General features: G+C 51.0%; 1 protein-coding gene across 4 annotated transcripts in view; it reads right to left on the minus strand.

Moving 5' to 3' along the window:
• The window catches only part of CNDP1 (carnosine dipeptidase 1), a 25,558-nt gene extending 6,967 nt beyond the window's left edge, over positions 1–18,591 (minus strand). The window contains exons 1-8 of one of the 4 annotated variants that reach the window (XM_018039543.1): positions 18,510–18,591; positions 12,334–12,459; positions 10,666–10,815; positions 9,236–9,398; positions 8,501–8,589; positions 5,803–6,003; positions 4,528–4,612; positions 201–361 (exon numbers count right to left, since the gene is read on the minus strand). In XM_018039543.1, coding sequence (XP_017895032.1) covers positions 201–361; positions 4,528–4,612; positions 5,803–6,003; positions 8,501–8,589; positions 9,236–9,398; positions 10,666–10,815; positions 12,334–12,417 — 933 coding nt within the window. In that variant the 5' untranslated portion in view covers positions 12,418–12,459; positions 18,510–18,591. Of the gene's footprint in view, positions 1–200; positions 362–4,527; positions 4,613–5,802; positions 6,004–8,500; positions 8,590–9,235; positions 9,399–10,665; positions 10,816–12,333; positions 12,460–16,148; positions 16,351–18,509 lie in introns of those variants that run through there. The other 3 variants (XM_018039545.1, XM_018039544.1, XM_018039542.1) reach the window with 3 other exon arrangements.

Below are 19,748 nucleotides of genomic sequence, written 5' to 3' on the forward strand. Positions count from 1 at the left end.
CCACCCAAGGCCCATGCCGGACGGACCCCAGGAAAACAGCTGGCTGATCTTGACCCTGGGATGGGAGGGAAACCTGCCCTCATGAGCACGTGCTCCCAGCTCTTAGATGTGCAGAACAGCAGCGCGTGGCAAACCAGGCGCTGGGAAAGCACAGGTTCTCAGCATTCCTCTTTCAGATTACCCATCGAGGAGTGACCTACCTTGGTGTCAAACAGGAACCTCTTAACCTGGCTGCTGTTCCGGTACTCCTCCATGTCCAGGTCGGTGTCCTCATACACCCTCTTCTCCTCTTCTGTAACAGGAGCCACGTGCTCATAGATCCCAGGGACCAGGATGTGGCCAGACGCGTCCACCAGGCTGCCTATGAGAGACACACAGGGGCGGAGGCGGGGGCAGTTGCAGATGTGCGGGGTCCTGGCCCTGGAGAGGAGCCTAAGGATGGATGTGATTTTTTCCGGCCCATTAACCTGCTTCACCAGAGCCCCATAGCTCAAAAGGTAAAAACTGTAATGCAGGTACCATTAAAGAACAAATATTCATTATAAAGAAGAAATTAAAGACCATATTTTATAATATACATTCATTATAAACAAATCCAACCATAACTGCTCTTCAGGGATGTACTTGTAGATGCTGTGCGCTTATCCGTCCCGCTAGGGTCCTGAGTTATGAATTCCCCTCATTTAGCCTAATAAGGGGTATCATATGTCAAATAAAAGATGCAAACTCATTAGTAAAATTCAAGTCAAAAATAAGTTGGCAATGTATGGCAAAACCAATACAGTATTGTAAAGTAAAATAAAGTAAAAATAAATAAATAAATAAAATAAGTTGGGCACCGACAGACTGGGGCTGGCTGTAACTGACTCACAATCAGCCTCTGTCATCCCTTGCTCCTTGGAAGAAAAGCTATGACCAACCTAGGCAGCATATTAAAAAGCAGAGACATTACTTTGCCCACAAACATCCATCTAGTCAAAAGATATGGTTTTTCCAGTAGTCATGTATGGATGTGAGAGTTAGACAATAAAGAACCTGAGAACTGAAGAATTGATGCTTTTGAGCTGTGGTGTTGGAGAAGACTCTTGAGCGTCCCTTGGACTGCAAGGAGATCCAACCAGTCCATCCTAAAGGAGATCAGTCCTGAATATTCACTGGAAGGACTGATGCTGAAGCTGAAACTCCAATGCTTTGGCCACCTGATGAGAAGAACTGACTCATTGGAAAAGACCCTGATGCTGGGAAAGATTGAAGGTGGGAGGAGAAGGGGACGGCAGAGGATGAGATGGTTGGATGGCATCACTGACTCAATGGACATGAGTTTGAGTAAGCTCCGGGAGTTGGTGATGGACAGGGAGGCCTGGCGTGCTGCAGTCTATGAGTCGGACACCAACTGAGCGACTGAACTGAACTGAATTTCTGTCACCCCACTGAAAACAACACAAAACTTAAAAGCCCCACCAGTGACACAGTCACTGAGTCTTTAGCATCACTGAACCTAAACTTCTGCTGCCCGGCCCATCTTCAAGGACAGAGGTGAATGGCAGACAGACCTGCTGGCAACCCAGCCAGAAAGACACAGGTAGGGAACCAGCAGTGGGGCCACCTGGGCCAGACTGTAGGGCCAGCCGAGGTGGGGGGCACAGTCAGCGGTGAGAATGGACATGTGTATCTGAAATGCCAAGGGCAGCAGAGGTCAGGATGCCCAGGGTCCAGGTCACGGTGCCCATTTAGCTGGTATGGCCAGACCTCACCCCTGAGTGGGGCAGGGGTGATTCAAACAGACATCTGAGACCCGAGGCTGCGATCTGAGCAGCTCACCACTTCCTCCAGCAGAAATGCCCCAGGGCCCAGTCCTGTAAATCTCTGTGTTCTCAGGATGGAAGTGGCCTTCCCCATGCCAGCTGGGGGGAGTGAGTATCTGATTTGTTTCAAAAACAAATTGAAAGCATGTGCTTTTCATCCTGTTCATGACCCTGGTGGGACTTTTCCTAGCAGACTATGCCCTGGCAGGGCTGAATGGAGTTCCAAGTCTGGGTGAAACCACAGTCTACCAGGATGTGGTGAGGCAATAGTGCCTGGGGCAGGTGGGGGGAACTTCTAAATGCAGTCCCAAAGACGTAGGGATGCCACACTTTCTGTGCAGGGAGGCAGTGGAGGATGAGTCTGATAAAACAGAGATTATTTTATCTCCCCCTACCCTGCAAAACAAAAGTATTAAGTTATATGCTATCTGAATTCTTCTGGAAACAATTTAAACACTTTAAAGAAAAATGGCTCGCTATTTTCTGTCTGAAGCCATCAAGCATGGAAGATACTGGCCAAGAGTTACACTGCAGGAAAACTAGAAGGCCTTAAAAAATACATGATAGATGAAGAGGCAGACAGAAGAGAGGGCACAGATAATAGATGGATCTCACTATTTCACTGGGTAATGAAGCGGCAGGATGCACGAGGATAAAGTGACACTAAAGACTGGGGGCGACCGCCCAGCAGGTCTGCCGGAGGGCTGGTGGTTCCCTGGGGGAGGCCCCAGGCCACCGGGACGTGAGCGTGCAGGGCTGAGGTAGCGCTGTGTCAAGGCGCGAAAAGGAGGGGTCTTTGCTGATTGATCCCCAGGGTGCATGCGTGCCAGGTGGCTTCAGTCCTGTCCAACTCTTTGTGACCCCAGGGACTGTAGCCCTCCAGGCTCCTCTGTCCATGGGACTCTCCAGGCAAGAATACTGGAATGCTTTCTGGCAATTTTCCCAAAGGGGCTTGTCGTGAAATTTGCACAAAGTCAATCTTTATCCAGGTGAGAAGGATCCAGATGTTGTGGGGTCTGAAGCTTGTCTAACCTGAGAACCTCTCTTTCAAAAAAGAAGCAAATTATGACTTGAATTGAGGCTTTTGATCTGTGAGGTTGGAGAAGACTCTTGAGAGTCCCTTGGACTGAAAGGAGATCAAACCTGTCAATCCTAAAGGAAATCAACCCTGAATATTTGCTGGAAGGACTGATGTTGAAGTTGAAGCTCCAATACTTTTGCTACCTGATGCGAAGAACTGACTCATTTGAAAAGACCCTGATGCTGGGAAAGATTGAAGGTCAAGGTAGAAGGGGACAACAGAGGATGAGATGGTTGGATGGCATTACTGACTCAAGGGACATGAGTTTGAGCGAACTCTGGGAGATAGTGAAGGACTGGGAAGCCTGGCGTGCTGCAGCCCATGGGATCACAAACAGTTGGATATGACTGAGCGACTGAACAACAAGTTATACAGCACGTGCAGAGTCCCTACCAGGAGTGTGCAAGCCACCCTGCAGATGTAGCTTCCTTCAGCTCCACGATCCACCTGACTGCTGGGCTGTCCAGGTGTAGGTGAGAGCTACAGGTGAGTCAGGTGGGTGAGCTGGCTCCCTGGACACAGACACACACACACACACAATTACATTCACCTGCATCCACCAGGCCCGCCACCGGAGAAGTTAGGGATGAGGGGTGGGGGACAGCGAGCAAACTTGTTAGGGGAAACACTGACTGAAACCGCCCACCCTGGCCAGGCACCATAGTAACCATCTGCATGAGTTGTTTTATGACAGGAGGTGCTGGTAAGGAATGCAGAATTAGCAAGCCACCACCAACCAGAAGAATTACAGGAAAGGTCAAAAGGAGGTGCCACTCATCCTACCAACCCCGCAGGATCCTCCTCGCTGGCATCCACCTTGGCTGAGTGATGCCTATGCCACCGAGAAGGACCCTGAGCCAGAGTGATTGGCCAGAGAGCACCCAGAAACGAATCCCATCACCATAAAACCCAGGACAGTGAGCCACATGGCAGAGCAGTCCTCCTGGGCCTCTTCCCCTGCCGCTATCCACCCGGGGGCCCTTCCCAATGAAGTCTCTTGCTTTGCCAGCACGTGTGTCTCCTCAGACAATTCATTTCCAAGTGTTAGCCAAGGGCCACTCTTGGGCCCTGGAAGGGCTCCCCAGTGCTGCAACAGATTCGCTGGTGTCCCTGGGGACCTGCAGGACAGAAGCCAAGAGGTGTGGGTAGACTGGGCACCGGCCCTGGATGCTTTTCCAGAAGGGTCTGTCCACCACTGTCCCTGAGGATAGCCAGATGTGTTGCAACACCCAGTAAATGAAAAGGGGGTAGTTTGAGAGAGGGTTTCAATCCATGGAAATAAATAACATGGGCTTAATAAGCCTCAGGAGTTTTAGGTTTTCCTCTGAAAGTGAAAGTTGATCAGTCATGTCCGACTCTTTGCTACCCCATGGACTATACAGTCCATTGAATTCTCCAGGCCAGAATACTGGAGTGGGTAGCCTTTCCCTTCTCCAGGGGACCTTCCCAACCCAGGAATCAAACCGGGGTCTCCGGCATTGCAGGCGGATTCTTTACCAGCTGAGCCATCAGGGAAGCCCCAGGTTTCCCTCTGCTCCGCCCTTATTCTGGGCTGGTCTGAAACCAAGCAGGAGAGGGCTGAGTCCAACAGAAACACGTGAGCAGATTCCTTGAGGCTTAAAAAGTGAAAGAGGACGTTACCAAGAAGAGCGACCAGATCTGCCATGGGTTCGTTGAGGATCCCACCAAAGGTCCCCGAGTGGAAATCTTGATCCCGGCATTTCACCTGTAAGACAGTCAAAAGGAGAGCAGCTCCCGCCACGGCCGCTCGACGACAGCCCTCCCCTGGTGCCAGACCCACCCAGGCGGCCCTCAGGACTCAGGAGGGTCAGCTGACACCCCCGCCACGTTTCTCACACACGACAGGGGGCTTCATGTCCCACTGGCTCCCCTGAAACTGGTGTCGGCCCCCAGCCTCGCCTCCAGCAGTGCTGGGTCGCAGGCCACCAGCCCCCCGGCCCACGGCGAAGTTCACAGAGCTGTGTCCCTCTTGTTTCACCCCGTCTCTTATTCAGCCCTCCTTCCAGAGAAATTCTCCAAGAAACTGCCTTCTGCTTGTTCTCTCTTGCCCGCAGGACCGGTCTCCTTGTCTCTTCTAATAATCGCTTCTCCGTCTGCTCACCCCGATGTGAGCCTGGAGCCTCCTTCCTCTGCACGTGGAGTGAGACCCAAACGGCTCCTTCACGGGCTCCACGGGCTCCACGGGCTCAGCGCTCATCCCTCGAGGTCTGACCTTGGACCCACCCACAAGACCTAAGGCTTCTGTCTCTTTGGTACTCAACACTTCGGCGTGCTCCCAGCTGCTGAACTGGAGGAGGTCTGGAAGGGAATATCTTCTACAGATACCTCCCACAGCTGCCGTTTCCAGGAGGGCTGCAGACCTGTGACTCCATCCCCTTCACATGACCTTGGCCTTCTCCTGTGCACACAGTGTCCAACCAGCTCCCAATTTCTAATGAGTTTGGGTTTTTGTTGTTGTTGTTGTCTTAATCGTTTTCAGCTCCTTCCCTCTCAGCCTTCCTGCCCGGCTGGCCCTCCCCTGCCCTGCCATCTCACGGCACTGTCAGATGAACCCTTCACTTACTCACTTAAGCCCTCTGCCTCCTCAGGCAGCAATGCTAACAAAGCATTTGGGCTGGCAGTGCTCCTCCGGGACCCCACGCTCTTATCCCTCCTTCTGGCCCCAGCATCTCTCCTGCATCCCCCTGGCCACAAACCCCTCTGCCTCCTCACTCCAGAAACGTGCACAAAGCACATGCATTCACTATTGGGGGGCTTCATGGACTCCCCCCAATCCCAAGACCCCGTGATCCCCCCACACTGGGTCAAGCACCCAGGTCAGCGTCTGCTCCGTCCTCCCACCAGGATCCCAGTGTGGACACCCCCACCTCCCTCACGGCCACAGTCGGCAGGTACCTCTACGGTGAAGTAGCTGTTCCCCCGCGTCCCATAGATGAGCGCAGGCTTCCTCTGGCTAATCCACAGGTTGTCCGAAATCACGATGCAGTCCACACTTGAGAAGAACCCAGACTTTTCTTTCCGGACAAGTTCCTCCAGGGCTAGAGACCCGGCCTCCTCCATCCCTTCGATGAGGAATTTGATGTTCACCGGGAGATCCTGCATTAACGATGGGGCAAATTATGCTGCAGGAAAGAGTGGACCCCTTGCCCTTCACCTTTTGAAAACCCAGGACGTGTTTGTGTGTAACATAAATACACTGCACTGTTACACATGTTCCCACAAGGCTGTTTACAATGAAGCAGTTTTAACTCAGGTTGTGAGCAAGCCAAGGTAAAGGGCAGTGAGGCAGGAAACTCGTGTTGGGGACCACAGATCTGGGAAGGGCGTTCCTAAAGAAAAGGCCGTGTCCACGGCACGGGGTTCTGCTCAGCCCTGCAGAGGGGCCCTACCCTTCCTCTCCCCAAGAGGACTTTTTCCAGGAAGGTTACTCCATTCCAAGTCTCTTTTCTGTCCTCATAATTCCGAGCATGATAAATGAGAGCTCTTTCCTTTGAAAGGCTGTCTAATGTTTAAGCCTCGGGATAATTTTTATTTCAAGTATCTGTTATTTTTCAGCTATGAGCTCAATCTGCCTTTTAACTTATTCAAAGGCTTTGATCTCGCAGCAAAATGGAACTTGAGGTTTTCTCTAGTTAATATTAGGGCGCCTTTAAAATTTTTACAATGTGCCTTTCCCCCATTTGGTTTTGATCTTTTTGTGTCTTTATAATGTATAACTTCATGTCTTTGAGAGCCACGTGGATAGGAGAGGTCAATGACTTTTCCTGGAACACAAGGCGAAATGGGGGCGGTGGGGGTTCAAAAGTGATTCAGTGCAGATATTAGTTCTGATGAGTGAGAGTGACTCGCCCCAGATGAACAAAGGCAGGATGAGTGGGGGATTATGTATGAGAAAGTAAGTGACCTTGGGTCACTCAGTTAGTTAAGGGGATTTGGGGATAAAGATTCGCTCAGTGCATTCCCTGAATATATTTCTAGGTGTCTTAGGAAGTCAAGCTAAAGTTCTGAAATTTTAATATTTGAAAGCTCTTTATTAACATTTAACTAGAAAACAATTGCTAAGGAGCAGTTGAAAAGCCTTGGAATTTTCTGGCAAAATGTGATTAATAAAATACAAGCCAGTAGCTATTAAGTGTCAGAGAAGGATGTGAGACCAGCAGCCAGGGCTCTCTGCTCTGTCCCTTGACACCCACGGGACCGAGGACTAGCCATGTCACCTCTCGAGTGACAGCCGCGTCTCTGTGTGAGGCGGGTATTAATACTCGCCCTGGCTCTTGGTAAGATGAGCCAGAGAGGTTGCGTACATGTAAGTGCGCTGAACAAGACAGGACGGGGATGGGAGGGAACCAGGAAGCAAGAAGCCAGTGCTCAAAAAGGGCCTGGTACCAGAGAAACTTTATACATGTAACTTCACTTAATACACTCAACAGGCCTGGAGGTAGAAATGGTCAACCTTAGATCACAGATGAGGAAAGTGAAGCTTGGAGAGATGAACTGATTTGTCTAAGGGCCATGAGGACTTCATATGTTTTGTTTGTGATTGTGTAAGTTTCAGAACTGAAATTTAAAAAGCAAAGTAGCTTTTTACCTTCACACAGGCAGGGTGAATGGAGGATTATGTATTATGTATGCAGCGCTTCCCAGGTGGCACTAGTGGTAAAGAACACTCCTGCCAATGCAGGAGACATAAAAGACTTGGGTCCAATCCCTGGGTCAGCAGGATCCCCTGGAGGAGGGCATGGCAACCCACTGCAGTATCCCTCCCTGGAGAATCCCATGGACAGAGGAGCCTGGAGGGCTACAGTCCCAGGAGTCAGACACAACTGAAGTAACTTAGCACTCATGCATAGAAACTTATAAATATTGTTTTCCTCTTCTTAAAGAAGAAGAACAGAAAAAGAGAGGAGGAAACTGGTGAGGAAGGAAGGAAAGATAAAGAGACTAAAAAAGTAGAGAATTGAAGAGAAAGAAAGAAACCAACGGCTCATTTAGAGGAGTGCATTAACAACAGGTCAACAGGGCCTGGCCAGAAAAATGTCCTGATTCATTAAGCTTGTCTTCCTCAGTGAGATAAAGCAGTCAAGTGGAGAGCACTTAAACCTTCTCTTCTGCTTCTTCTCATGAGAGAGAGTCTCTGGCATCTGATGAAATCACTTCCAGTAAAAAACAGAAGCAAAGCCAGGGCCTGCTCAATGGACAGGATTTGGGAGAAGCAGCATCAAGGATCTCAGCCTCGGGCATGGTTGGGCCGTACTTGCCTTGTGTTTCTCCTGTAGACACAGTGCCCAGAGATGGACCCCCACCCCAGTACCCCCCAGATAGGACAGCCCACCATCACCATAGCCATTGTCATCACCATCACCATCATCTCGATCCTCATCAGCACCATCACCATCACCATAACTGTCATCATCAACATCACCATCGTCTCCATCACCACCATCACCATCACCATCGTCTCCATCACCATCACCACCATCACCCATCATTACTGTCATCATCAGCATCACCATCGTCTCCATCACCATCACCATCGTCTCCATCACCATCACTGTCGTCACCACCCTCACTCCCAAGTGCAGCCAGCACCTACCTCGTCCAGGGCCTTGAATGCGCTCACCGCGTTGATCCATGCTAAAACAGGTCCTTTGTTGTCTGTTGTTCCTCGGCCATAAAGTTTTCCTTTAAAGGTGGGGGAAGAATTTTCAGAAAAGCATGGATGCCTCTGCCAGGTTGAGTGAATCAAAAACAAAAGTAGATTTGCAGATAATTGTTTGAATCGGGTTCTCTCTTTTTTAGGCAGCAGTCTTGCTCTGAACTCACAAAGTATTATTTCTTATATACAAATAGTACGCTAGTCAACAAATGGAAGCTAATTGAAAATATACAGAGCCCTTTGGCCTTAATAGTAGTTACCTATTTTTATCCAAATTCATTGAAAAAGACCCAACGATTTGTTGCAAAATATCAGGTAACACAGCGTTTCACTCTGAGATTTTACAATTAGCAGGGGAAAGGAAAAGGGTACACAGGTGTCTCCATTAATCTTTCTTCTTCTTGTCTTTATAAAGCATAATTACATTTGATGTTTTTAAAAAAGAAAGTATGTGAAATCCAAGAACTCCCGTCCTGGGGACTTAATTCACCTAGGGGCACAAAAGCTCATAGTTTCTTTCATAAATGAAAGAAAATCAGCTTCGTTGAACCAACTGGCAAACCATGAGTGCTGCATTCTGTCCAATCCTCACAACCACAGGTAAAACCTGGCACCTGAGGCAGAGCTGCATCTCAAAGCCTTAAGCTCTGGGAGCGATCCCTTGCCACTGACCGTCCACCTCCGTCAGCGTGTATGGGTCCGTGAGCCACCCGTCCTCCTGTCTGGCAGGCTGCACATCCAAGTGGCCGTAGAAGCACACGGTGGGCTTCTTGGGGTCACTGCCCAGTTCAGCCAGGAGGATGGGAGGTATTGGGAGGGTCTGACCATCAGGCAGCTGCAGAAGGAAAAGGGATAGTTTAAAAAACGTAACTATTTAGTTCTTCCAGAAAATTCAAAGACACGGCACTAGGAGTCTGTTTCTACCCCCTGGTCCCTGGAGAGCCACATCATCTTCATCTGACTCTTAAGGGGGTACCACAAGACACTTCTAATGAAAACATCATGAGAAGTAAAGTCCTTCCTCAGATACACACTGACAAAGAGTAAACTCAATTGAACATGTTCTTCCATAAGAGAGCTTGCCCAGTGGCTCGGCTGTAAAAGAATCAGCCTGCAAATTTGCAGCTGCAGGAGACACAGGTGTGATCCCTGGGTTGGGAAGGTCCCCCAGAGGAGGAAATGGCAACCCACTTCAGTATTCATGCCTGGAGAATCCCACGGACAGAGGAGCCTGGCGGGCTACAGTCCATGCAGTCACAAAGAGTCGCACATGACTGAGTGACTGAGCACACTCTTCAGTCTGAACTCAGACTCCACCAGCTCCAAGCAGGCAGACACAGTCCTGGAGACCAGTCTTTGCACACACGTCAGCGCTGAAGCAGCGGACATTGGGAGGTTCGAGTAAAGGTCCATATGTCCCTGTGTGAGTGTGTGTGTGTGTGTGTGAGACAGTGTGTGTGTGGTTGTGTGTGTGTTTGAGTGTGTGTACGTGTGAGACAGTGTGTGTGTGAGTGTGTGTGTACATGACTGTGTATGTGTGTGTGAGTGTGTGAGAGTATATGTGAGTATATGTGAGTGTGTGTGAGACAGTGTGAGTGTGTGTGTGTGTCAGTGTGTGTGTGAGACTGTGTGTGAGACTGTGTGTGTGTGTGAGTGCGTGTGTCTCTGTGTCAGTTGTGTCCGACTCTGTGATCTCACGGACTGTAGCCCGCCAGGCTCCCCTGTCCATGGGATTCTTCGCACAAGTCCTTGTCTGGAGCGGGTCGCCATGCCCCCCTCCGGGGACCTGCCCCCGAGTGGCAGCAGTGAACCTTCATTCTGAGAGGTCGGGTCTTTTAAGGAGGCATTTGCGCTTAAGGGAGAGGGCGCTTGGGAGGAACGCAAAGCACGTGAAGGCGGTGAACAGCACGGGTGAGGGGCTTTCACGCGCCCCCGTCACCTGCCCCATCTCCCCCTCGGTCTGGCAGGACAGGAAGCCAGTGCCACAGCTTCACTGCGAGTGGAGACGACGGCGCCGGCGGGGGGCTGAGGAGCCCAGGGAAGCCCCGTCCTGGCCCAGGAAGGGGAGCCTGGCGGAGGCGGGGAGGAGGGGGCACCAGCACCTGCTGAAAGCCCGCGTCCACCGAGGCCACGCGGGCTCCCAGGCCCCGGAGCCGGTCTGCGGCCAGGCCCACCATGTGGAGCAGCTCTCGTCGCAGGCGGGGCGCCGGCTGCACCGAGTCGCTCTCGACGGCCACCCACTCCTTCAGCGTCTGGGAGCAAAGGCGACAGGTGATTAGCGTGGGGGGTCGTTATGTCTGCTCCCCGGGGGCACACCTCGCAGGACCCCGGGGCCCCTCTTCTGACCTGGAGACCCAGCTGGAGGTGAGAACAGGAGCCCGGGGGAAGGATGGATGGGAGAACCTGCCTCTAAAGCCTGGACCTGGGCCCCCAGACCTCAGCCCCCACGGAAGGGCCATCCCCATCCCCCGGCAGGCTTCTGAACTGAGAGCCTCTGGCCACCCGCTCGAGGACTCGGCTTCCCACGAACACCCCTTGTGGGTCACTGACTCACCTCTCTCTTCTCTCCCCACTACGAATTCCAGCCTATACTGGACAACACCCCAGTAAAGTTGTGAAAACCCAACAGGCATTTTCTTTCTTTTTTATTTTTAATATAAATTTATTTCTTTTAATTGGAGGTTAATTACTTCACAATACTGTATTGGTTCTGCCATACATCAACGCCCCCACGAGGAAAGAGCCCATGAAGGCCCAGCTCAGGGCCAGCAGTCTGGAGATTCTAGTGCTTGAATATGAACACGGGGGTTCAGTCTGTTTGCACAATAATATTCCTGACGTGGGCTGGTTGGGCCAGTGAGCAGATACAGTGCTGGGAGCTCAGAGTATTCCTGGTGGTGGAGGCGGGTGGGGTGTGCGGGGGTGGGGGGTGGGGGTAGGAGAGGCAGCAGAAGGAGAGGGGTGTGCCAGGTGGGACGGTGGGTACAGTGCCCCCCAACCCCCATGACTTTCTGCTCCCCAGGCCTCCCTCTCCCCCGTGGTCCCTGCTCACCATGTCTCCCCCCCCACACACACATGCCCACACCACGTGCAGACGGCCACGTGTCATGATGAAGCAGAGAATCGTAAAGGAGGCAGTAAAGTACAGAGTGCACGTGGGCTACCACGCAGACAGCCTTGCCACGAGCTTGGCAGGACTCTGTCTGGACTTACAGCTGCTGTAGCAGCTGGTGATGTAACGGGGACATTTCTGGCAGGTTTGTGGGTGGAGAGGACCTTGGCAAGGGACCCTCTGAAGGGGAGGGGAGGATGGGCCATCTGATGATGGTCCAGGGTAAACAGGGACTCACTGGAGCTTCCTGGTCATCCCTGAATGGACATACCTAGAGCAGACGTGCTGGGAATGCCCCCTTTTAGGAGGAATGGCCAGGAGGGATCTCTTACCTAAATCTAACACACATTGACTATTTTAATTCAATGAGGAGCCATATGCATTTTAAATAGAATTAAGTTGTCAGGAAAAGAATGAGATGGTTAGATAGCATCACTGACTCAATGGACATGAACTTGAGCAAACTCCCAGAGATAGTGGAGAACAGGGAAGCCTGGCAGGCTATACAGTTCATGGGGTCACAAAGAATCGGACACGACCTAGTGACTGAACAGCAAGTTGTCAGGAAAAAAGAAAAAAAAAAAAATCCACACCTCCCAGCAAGTTCTCCCAGCTTCCCAAAGTGCACTGAGAGTTTGGTGCATGTCAGGCCTCTCACCTGCACAAACTCATCTTGATGTAGGTCAATGTACTGGAAGATTTTCTCCAGCGGCCCAGGGGGTGGGGTGGACGCGGAGAACATGCCTCCCACCAGCAGCAGCAGGAAAGCGAGGAGAGACTCCGCCTGCGAGTGGGCGACAGCGGGGGACCATTTAAATTAAGGACCAGGTTTAGGACTTTCCCTCTCTCAAATACTTCAATAAAGTTAATGTTATCCGACACAGCTGCTGTCCGTCTTTTGAACTGAAATAACACAAGGGAGTAGAACAGGAGATGTATTTTTGCTACATCTTTTCACAAACACTTCCTTTGCAATGCTAGAGAATTTTAATAAGACAGAAACCAAGTTAACTTGTCTTTAAGCAACGTTCTGTTCTTTCCCTGATACAATCTTCGCTATGGGTTCTGGGGCTTCCTGCAGGTGGCGCTAGTGGCAAAGAACCTGCCTGCCAATGCGGAAGACGTAATAGACACACAGGGGGTTTCATCCCTGGATCTGGAAGATCCCCTGGAGGCGGGCATGGCAACCCACTCCAGTATTCTTGCCTGGAGAATCCCATGGACAGAGGAGCCTGGCGGGCTGCAGTCCGTGGGGTCGCCAAGAGTCAGACAGTTGTCTGACTCTTCAGATGTCTGAAATGACAGCACACACATGGGGTCACTTCCTGTAAAGTTAAATCAGTTTCCTACATCCCAGGTGTCAAGGGCAGTGTTTATAGGAGAGAAAGGTGTGAGTTAATGATATTAATTTGAAAATGAAACAGCAATAAAATTTCTCTGGGTAATCACCAAAGAAAGCTTTGGTAATCTTTCACTTTACTAGAAAGAATATTTTGTAAGGACTGACTAAAATCCTGTGCAGTGTTGTAGGGCTTCATGCCATCCACTCCTGAGGTCAGAATACTCTAAGAAGAAGCTTTACAAGATTTGAGCTGATAAATAACATGGCAGGACTGGCAAGCATGTAGACACTGCTGGCCACGGTCTCTGCCTGGGAGCCCCTGACCCACGGTTTTGCAGCCGGGTCTCTTCCTTCCTTTGTCTGAGACCCCATTACCTCCTCCCACCCTACCTGTGAACCCTTTCTGGTCTTCCTTCTACCCCTACAGAAGATTTCAGGCTGGGGGCAGAGCAGAAAAAAAAAAAAAAAAAAACAGGTCCAGAACTGAGTAGAGCTTCCAGGTTGAAAACTAAGCTAATTGTCTTCCTTCTCTTCCTTCTGGATTGGTTCTGTACCATTTTGAAATAGATTTTATTTTTCAGAAACATCTTAGGTTCGGGCTGCTTCTCCCCTTGGCCTCTGATTCCAGGCACCCACAGAGTGAGGGTGAGGACTTGAGTCTAGAAGATGAAGAACTGCGGCTGCTGCTAAGTCGCTTCAGTCCTGTCCGACTCTGTGCGACCCCATAGACAGTAGCCCACCAGGCTCCCCCATTCCTGGGATTCTCCAGGCAAGAGCACTGGAGTGGGTTGCCATTTCCTTCTCCAATACTACAACTCAATAATAAAAGACAAATTAACCTAATTTTTAAAATGGGCAAAATATTTGAATAGACACTTCTCCAAAGAGAATACACAAACGGCCCACTAGCTTGTGAAAAGATGCTCGACATCACTGCCACCAGGGAACTCAGATCTAACCACAATGAGGCAACAATTCACACCACTCAGGATGGTTAAAACCAACAAGTCAGATGACCACAAGGGCTGGCGAGGGTGTAGAGAAACCAGAAGACTCATGCATGGCTGGTGGGGATGTAAGATGGCACAAGTGCGTTGGGAACCAGTCTGGCTGTTCCTTCAGTGATTCAACAGAGCCACCGTACGACCCAGCAGTTCCACTCCTAGGCGAGCGTCCAAGACGGATGAAAACACACATCCGCCTGAAAACCTGTACATGTTCGCTGCAGCATTCTTTGTATTGGTCAAAGGTGGAGAGAAAAACCCAAATGACCAGCAATGAATGATTGTACAGACAAAATGCGGTAGAGACACTCCATGGAATATTACTCCGCCATGAAGACAAATGAGGTCTTGACATGTGCTACGAAATGCGTGAACTGGAAGAAACAAAAGGCTACACTTTGTATTTGTCCAATTACATGAAATGTCCAGATTAGGTAAATAGGGAGACAAGAGTAGGCTGGTGGTGGCCTAGGGCTGGGAGGACTGGGGGTGGGGGTGGGGTGGGGGGAATGGGCTATGCCTGCTCATGAGCTGGGGGATCTTCTCAAGTGATGAGAATGCTCTAAAGTTGACTGTGACAGTGACTGATCATCCTGAATTGACTGAAGACCACTGACTGCACACTGTGAATGGGCAGAATGCGAGGGAAATGAGTCATATTGCAATACAGCTGTCATCAAGATAATACTCATAAATATAAGCACCCACGCCACAACAGAAATGCATTACTGAGTATGAGAAACGTGTACAGACGAAGCCGCGGAGAGGGGCCAGTGGGTGTCGCGGCGAGCTGAGCTTCTCCGCGGGCGGACCGCGCGCTTGGCCCGGCAGACGGCGCCGCTGAGCCGCGGCCTCGCCTCTTCTGCTCCCAGCTCACCCGACGGGAGCGAGTGTCCCGGCGGCTGGGGGTCCCGCGTCGGGGGCGGGCAGAGCCTGGAGCCGGGGCTGCGGGGACCCGCCGCGGCGGGACGGCGAGAACGCGCAGGAGGCCAGCTTTTACAGCTGAGCCATCTAAATGAACTGATGAACTGTTATTTTTATTTTTCATCCAATTTCCATTACAAAAAAAATTATTTGTTGCTCCTCTCTAGTGAAATGTGAAAGGAAAATCTGAAAAGGAAAAGGAAGCCACGGGAGAGGACGGAAAGCCTCGGTGGTGACGCCCAGAGCACTTGCAGAGGGAGGGGCGCCGAGGACTGGCTTGTTCCCCAGGCCGGGTCCTGCGCGCAGGGCCTGCACCGCCGCACCCTCACCCGGGCGTTTTTTCCGGTCGTCTGCCTTTTCCATTTCCGTTTGCCTCCCCTCTCCATTCGCCATCAGGCCCGCGGGGGCCGGCTCTGGGCGCTCATCCTGCCTTTAGGACCCCGGGTGAATCTCTCCTCCTGAGCCTCCTGTCATAGTCATGCTTGACCTGAGCGAGTCACTCACAAAACCCTGGGCCTGAGAGGGGGCACCCCTGGCCTGGCCTTGGCGGGAAGGAGTCCCTGGAGAGGAAAAGTTGCAGGCGGGGGTCCAGGAGCGGAGCCAGATGCCCAGGTCATAGTGTCCTCCGGGCAGGGCGGCCCTGGGCTGCTCTGGAGGCTCCTGGGAATTCCAGCTGGGTGTTCTGAGATGAGACCTGGAGTTCCCGGTGCCCATGGGCTGCATCCATTTAAACATAAGGACTTCTGACTTCTTGAAGTACCCGCCACACCTCTGCGGTGACCATCCTTCACCCATCAACAGAGCTTCACTTCCTCAAAGCCTCGCCCCACCATGGACACAGGCCTGGGGGGGTCTCTCTGCTCTCGCCTGCCTCCAGTCAAGAACAGGGGAGAAAGTTAGATGAGCTGTGTGCGTAGCAGACAGTGGCCTTGGAATGCCCCTGGGCTGCCTCAACCAATGAGGCTTCTCTATCTCCTGCCAGAAAACAGCAGGCATTTCACGAGGAGGCTGGGTTGTCCTTAGCTTCTCGTGTTGAGCGGCATGAAGAACAGAAAATGAAAGCATTCTTGCCTCCCACCCCACACAGCCAGGGACCAAGAGTGGGTCGCCTGAGTACACACAACGGCCCATCAGACAAGCCCTTTTCTGTCCGTAAGCAATTTTAGTGCCAGGGTCCACCTGGATGCCCAGAATGCTACTTACCAAGGCTTTCAGAGTCCCACGTGATGGCTTACAGCTGTTTCTCTACCTGTGTCAGCTTTGATGAATTTTATGATATAGAAAAAATCAGCCTAGTTGAATCTCATCATGAGAGGATTAAAAAATAAAAATTCCAAACCAAAAAAGCCGGCTTTGCTGGATTCTGTTCATTCCCCTGCAGGCTCTGAACTGAGCCAAGGACTCCTGCAGAGAGGAGCCAGTTCAGCAAGCCCGTGAGGGCGGGGCTTTCAGGGGGCAACCTGGGCAGGGCCCTGGGCCAAGGAGCAGTTTCAAGGAGCCGGCCTCCCCAGGAAGCCCCAGGAACCGCCAGTTTCTCCTCCTTCTCGTGGGCTTGGATGGGTGAGCCTCACCTCAGAGGAGAGCTTGCTGTTGGTGTTCAGTCGCTCAGTCGTGTCTGGCTCTTTGCGACGCCGTGGACTCCAGCACGCCAGGCTTCCCTGTCCTTCACCGTATCCTGCAGTTTGCTCAAACCCATGTCCATCGCGTCGGTGATGCCGTCCAACCATCTCATCCTCTGTCGTCTCCTTCTCCTCTTGCCTTCAATCTTTCCCAGCATCAGGGTCTTTTCCAGTGAGTCAGTTCTTCACATCAGGTGGCCAGAGTATTGGAGTTTCAGCTTCAGCATCAGTCCTTCCAGTGAATATTCAGGACAGCTCAGCTGAGCCTCATTCCCAGACCCAGAGGCGATGCCTCATGCTGCACGCAGGTGGCTGGGACACCAGCACTGGGCTCACCTCTTGGTAGGTATCAAGTCAAAAATAACACACCAGTCAAAGAACAGGCGGAGGAAGGGTTTATCCCTTGCAACAAATAAGGAGAACACTTAAGGGATCTTTCTCAAAGTAGTGTCGCCCAGAACAGAGATATTTGGGGAGTTTGAAGCTAAGGTTTATGTGCATCTCCATGAAGGGGCTGAAATAGCAGAATTCAGCAGAGAACTGGGACCAAGGTAGTTGATAGATGATCGAAGTCATGAAGGTCAGAAAAGGTCAATATTATCATCCCTCAGAATCCAGTTGGTCCGGAGGTGGAGCTAATCTTTACCTTCGGGCTAATCTTTACCACTGAAGCAGACCTGGGAGTCTTTACAACTGATTCCTTATCTTTGCTGTTGTTCTGTCTCTCGTCTGATAACGATCATTTGTTCCCACAAGATCATGAATTACTGAGAGCATGGTGGCCAAGCTTAGATCCCAAAATGACTCGGGCAAAAATGGCTTCTCTTCTGTCAAAAAGCTGCGTTGGATTCTTTTCCTTCGGGACCCCTACCCTACATGCCCACGTTGCTTCCCCACGGTTTTCTTGGCTCTTTTTCTGAGACTCCTGCTACGGCTGGAGTCTCTCGTATCTCACCTGCCCTCCAGCTGTCTTCACTCTTCTGTTTTCCATCCTGTCATCCCTTTGCCCCACTTGCCAGGTGAATGCCTCAGTCCCACCGTCCAGCTCATTCATTCTCTTTGACGGCGGCCAGTCGGCACTGACATCCTCTGCTGAGTTAGTGCCATGACTGGTTCCATTTTCAGGGTTGCTAACTGGTTTTATTTTATATGGGCTTCCCTGGCGGCTCAGATAGTAAAACAAACAAACAAACAAAAAAGAACAAAACTACCTGCAATACAGGAGATCTGGGGTCCAAACCTGGGTTGGGAAGAGTCCCTGGAGGAGGGCATGGGAACCCACTCTTGCCTGGCAACCTCATGGACAGAGGAGCCTGGCGGGCTACAGTCCCAGTCCATGGGGTCACAAAGAGTCAGGCATGACTGAGCGAGTAACCCACTTTCATCATTATTAGGACAGAACTGGTAACTGCAAGGTCAAGGTGATCGGAGGTGCGAGGCTTTGTGTGACCGCCCCAGCACAGCACTGCCCCAGCACAGCACTGCCGCAGAGGTCCTTGGCCCTAGGTACCCGAGAAACTGCAGAGCTGAAGTCTGTTAGTACCGAGACTCCGGGCGCGCTCACCGGAGCAGCTCCCGGCCCTGGCCCGGGTCTCTCTCCCTCCCCGTCCCGCAGCCCGTGGGGAGCCCATCTGTGCCTCCCCCACCACTCTCCTCTCCTTTCCCGAGGCCCCCATTCCCTCCACGTGCTCTGAAGCCCATTCTCTGGGGGTCAGTGGGGGACAGCGCCCCCATCTTTATGTGCCGCTGCAAGCTGAGTACGGTTCTTCTCAGCGTTTAGCGTGTGCGGAGAGGCCCTGATGTCCAATCAGAGCGCTTCTGAATGGGGTGGGGGGCGGGTCGAAGTTGCTGGAAAGACTCATTGAGAGGCAGAGATTGGGGGTTACGGGGCCAGCCGGGGGTCTCTGGGGACAGAAGCCCCTCGAGTCCAGGTGTTTAGAGTTACCTACAGTCTCCAGAGCGGAGCTGGGGCGGGGATGTCCTCAGGCTCCAATTCTCCCCCTCCAGTGTTTCTCCATCTGCCCTGAGACACTCAGAGTAGACGTTTAACAGTGAGTCTGGACTCTGTCACGTGGACGGTGATATTTGGCCCTTCAGGCAGGAGCCCTGTGCTGGGGGCCCCGCGGTGTCTGAGAAGACCGAGGCTGGACTCACACCACCTCCTCTCTCCTGTCACATTCTCTGGAGTCTGGCTCCCAGCACCAGTCAACTCAAGAAAGAATTAGGTTTTATGAAATACATCTGCTCAAACATAGCTTCCAAAATCTTTTGGGTAACACAAACCTTTAACTTACATTCAGTTAAATGATGGTTAATCAGTAAATGTTGAGATCATTTCTCAGTAAAACACTGAGATTTCTAAACATAAGTTTAAATGATCTACTTTGGGCTTATTGAAGAGATGCTAAAGCTGTTTGAGTCTGTTAGCAAATATGTTCTGTCACGTTGAAAACAAGTCGCACTAGGAGGGAGCTAGGAGGAGAGGGTTAATAGTCTGTAGCATTCTAGAGTAAGCTGCTTTGAGATAACAAAAGTTGAAAAGGTTGCTAGGTAATGTCACCTGTCCAAGATGGTCATCCAGTTTTCTTTTTCACCCCAGGTGGCATTAGTGGTAAAGAATCCTCCTGCCAATGCAGGAGATGCGAGAGAGGCGGGTTCGATCCCTGGGTCAGGAAGGGCCCCTGGAGAAGGGTATGGCAGTCCACTCCAGTATTCTAGTCTGGAGAATTCCATGGACAGAGGAGCCTGGCTGACTACAGTCCATGAGGTTGCAAGGAGTCCAGGCATGACTGAAGCCACTTCCCACAGACCACCAGGAGGGAGCATATGCCCCTAGAAATGATGACTTGATATGTTTGTAAATTTGTTCATCTACTACAGAAAGCTGTATGTGACAAACAGTTCACAATTGCTTACCTCCCAACATCCACAAGATATTAATTACTAAGAGTTAAGAATTCTAGTTTTATATGTAAATGAGACTACTAGAAATAAAAATGATAAAGAAAAAAAACTCAATACAAAGTATGCAAGGAAAGCAAGATGTGATTTTTGGTTAAAAAAAAGGTTTAAGGTATAAGTATGCATTTTTGATAAGGGAAAAGGAGAATAATTTTGTCCTTGTTTAGAGATTATTTAATTGTTGCTTCAATTCTTTTTTAAGGAGAATAAAGAACAAAAAATA

Source organism: Capra hircus, chromosome 24 (assembly GCF_001704415.2).
Source record: "Capra hircus breed San Clemente chromosome 24, ASM170441v1, whole genome shotgun sequence".
Lineage (NCBI taxonomy): Eukaryota > Metazoa > Chordata > Mammalia > Artiodactyla > Bovidae > Capra > Capra hircus.